The sequence below is a fragment of the Numida meleagris genome, unplaced genomic scaffold (genome assembly GCF_002078875.1).
Source record: "Numida meleagris isolate 19003 breed g44 Domestic line unplaced genomic scaffold, NumMel1.0 unplaced_Scaffold743, whole genome shotgun sequence".
Classification (NCBI taxonomy): domain Eukaryota; kingdom Metazoa; phylum Chordata; class Aves; order Galliformes; family Numididae; genus Numida; species Numida meleagris.
The window spans coordinates 9,454-12,509 of NW_018364958.1; the positions used below are offsets into that span (position 1 = coordinate 9,454).

General features: G+C 63.0%; 1 protein-coding gene across 1 annotated transcript in view; it reads right to left on the reverse strand.

The window, feature by feature from the left end:
- G6PD (glucose-6-phosphate dehydrogenase) overlaps positions 1-680 on the reverse strand; it is a 4,937-nt gene extending 4,257 nt beyond the window's left edge. The window contains exon 1 of the mRNA XM_021383953.1: positions 200-680. Coding sequence (XP_021239628.1) covers positions 200-390 — 191 coding nt within the window. The 5' untranslated portion in view covers positions 391-680. The remainder of the gene's footprint in view (positions 1-199) is intronic.
- Positions 681-3,056: the final 2,376 nt, after the last annotated feature.

Here is a 3,056-nt window from a genome sequence, read left to right on the forward strand (position 1 = left end):
CTCTGCCCCCCAAGTGCCGGCCCTGCCCCCCAAGTGCCATCCCTGCCCCACCTGAGCACCATGAGGCTCTGCACCATCTCCTTGCCCAGGCAGTGATTGATGCAGTACATCTGCTCCTTGCAGAACAGCTCTGCCCCACAACTGAAAGCTCTGCCCCCCAAGTGCCGGCCCTGCCCCCCAAGTGCCAGCCCTGCCCCACCTGAGCACCATGAGGCTCTGCACCATCTCCTTTCCCAGGTAGTGGTCGATGCGGTAGATCTGCTCCTCGCGGAACAGGGCGCTCAGCTGCCGCGTCAGCTCCTCCGAGGACGCCAGGTCGCGGCCGAACGGCTTCTCCACGATCACGCGGTTCCACCTGCGCCCCACACCGAGCCCCACACTGTGCCCCATGGCTGGACCCACACCACCACGCGGCTCCACCTGCGCCCCACACCGTGCCCCACACTGTGCCCCATGGCCCGACCCACACCACCACACGGCTCCACCTGTGCCCCACACCGTGCCCCACACTGTGCCCCACGGCCCGACCCACACCACCACGCGGTTCCACCTGCACCCCACAGCCCGACCCACACCACCACGCGGCTCCACCTGTGCCCCACACTGTGCCCCACGGCCCGACCCACACCACCACGCGGCTCCACCTGCGCCCCACACCGTGCCCCACACTGTGCCCCATGGCCTGACCCACACCACCACGCGGCTCCACCTGCGNACCACCACGCGGCTCCACCTGCGCCCCACACCGTGCCCCACACTGTGCCCCATGGCCTGACCCACACCACCACGCGGCTCCACCTGCGCCCCACAGCCCGACCCACACCACCACGTGGCTCCACTTGTGCCCCACACTGTGCCCCACGGCCTGACCCACACCACCACATGGTTCCACCTGCACCCCACACCGTGCCCCACACTGTGCCCCACAGCCGGACCCACACCACCACGCGGCTCCACCTGTGCCCCACAGCCCGACCCACACCACCACGCGGCTCCACCTGTGCCCCACAGCCCGACCCACACCACCACGCGGTTCCACCTGCGCCCCACACTGCACCCCATGGCCTGACCCACACCACCACATGGTTCCACCTGCGCCCCACACTGTGCCCCACAGCCCAACCCACACCATCATGCAGTTCCACCTGCGCCCCATGCGGCGCCCCACGGCCCGACCCACACCATCACACGGTTCCACCTGCGCCCCACACCGTGCCCCACACTGTGCCCCATGGCTGGACCCACACCACCACGCGGCTCCACCTGTGCCCCACGCTGTGCCCCACGGCCCGACCCACACCACCACGCGGTTCCACCTGCGCCCCACACCGTGCCCCACACTGTGCCCCACGGCCCGACCCACACCACCACGCGGCTCTACCTGCGCCCCACACTGTGCCCCACAGCCGGACCCACACCATCACACGGTTCCACCTGCGCCCCACACCGTGCCCCACACTGTGCCCCACAGCCGGACCCACACCACCACGCAGCTCCACCTGCACCCCACACTGTGCCCCACACTGTGCCCCACAGCCGGACCCACACCACCATGCGGCTCCACCTGCGCCCCACGGCCCGACCCACACCACCACGCGGTTCCACCTGCGCCCCACACCGTGCCCCACACCGTGCCCCACGGCCGGACCCACACCACCACGCGGCTCCACCTGCGCCCCACACGGTGCCCCACGGCCTGACCCACACCACCACGCGGCTCCACCTGCGCCCCACACTGTGCCCCACACTGTGCCCCACGGCCCGACCCACACCATCATGAGGCCACCGAGACTGAGCACAGATGGAGAGCGCAAAGGGAGGAGACCCCAAAAAAAGACCCCAAAGGAGGAGACCCCAAAGGAAAAGATCCCGAAGGAGAAGATCCCGAAGGAGAAGATCCCAAAGGAGGAGACCCCAAAAAGAGACCCCAAAAAGAGACCCCAAAAAGAGACCCCAAAAAGAGACCCCAAAAAGAGACCCCAAAAAGAGACCCCAAAAAGAGANGAGACCCCAAAAAGAGACCCCAAAAAGAGACCCCAAAAAGAGACCCCAAAAAGAGACCCCAAAAAGAGACCCCAAAAAGAGACCCCAAAAAGAGACCCCAAAGGAGGGACCCCAAAGGAGGGACCCCAAAGGAGGAGACCCCAAAGGAGGAGACCCCAAAGACCCCAAAAGAGAAAATTCCTAATTAAATGAACCCCAAAGAAAGACCCCAAAGAAAGACCCCAAAGAACGACCCCAAAGAACGACCCCAAAGAACGACCCCAAAGAACGACCCCAAAGAACGACCCCAAAGAACGACCCCAAAGAATGACCCCAACAGAGGAGATTCCAAAGGGAGACCCCAAAAAAGGAGACCCCAAAGAAAGACCTCCAATGGAGGAGACCCCAACAGAGACCCCAAAGAGAGACCCCAAAGAGAGACCCCAAAGAAGGAGACCCCAAAGAAGGAGACCCCAAAGAAGGAGACCCCAAAGAAGGAGACCCTAAAGAGAGACCCCAAAGGAGGAATCCCTAATAAGGGGACCCCAAAAGAGGAGACCCCAAAGGAAGAACCCAAAAGAGAAGACCCCAAAAACAGACCCCGGAGACCCCAAAAGAGGAGACCCCAAAAGAGGAACCCCAGAAGAATAGACCCCAAAAAAAGACTCCAAAAGGAGACCCCGAAGGAGGAGATCCCAAAGGGACACCCCAAAAAAAGACCCCAAAGGAAGACCCCAAAGGAAGACCCCAAAGGAGGGGACCCCAAAGGAGGGGACCCCAAAGGAGGGGACCCCAAAGGAGGGGACCCCAAAGGGAGATGCCAAAGGGAGAACCCGAAAGAGAAGACCCCAAAAAAAGACCCCAATGGAGAAAACCTAACACAGACCCCAAAGAGACATCCCTAATGAAAGGGACCCCAAAGGAAGACCCCAATGGAGAAACCCCAAAAGAGGAGACCCCAAAAGAGGGGACCCCAAAAGAGGGGACCCCAAAAGAGGGGACCCCCAATGGACAGGCCCCACAGACCCCAAAGGAGGGACCCCAACAGAGGAGACCCCAGTGGAAGCTCCCAC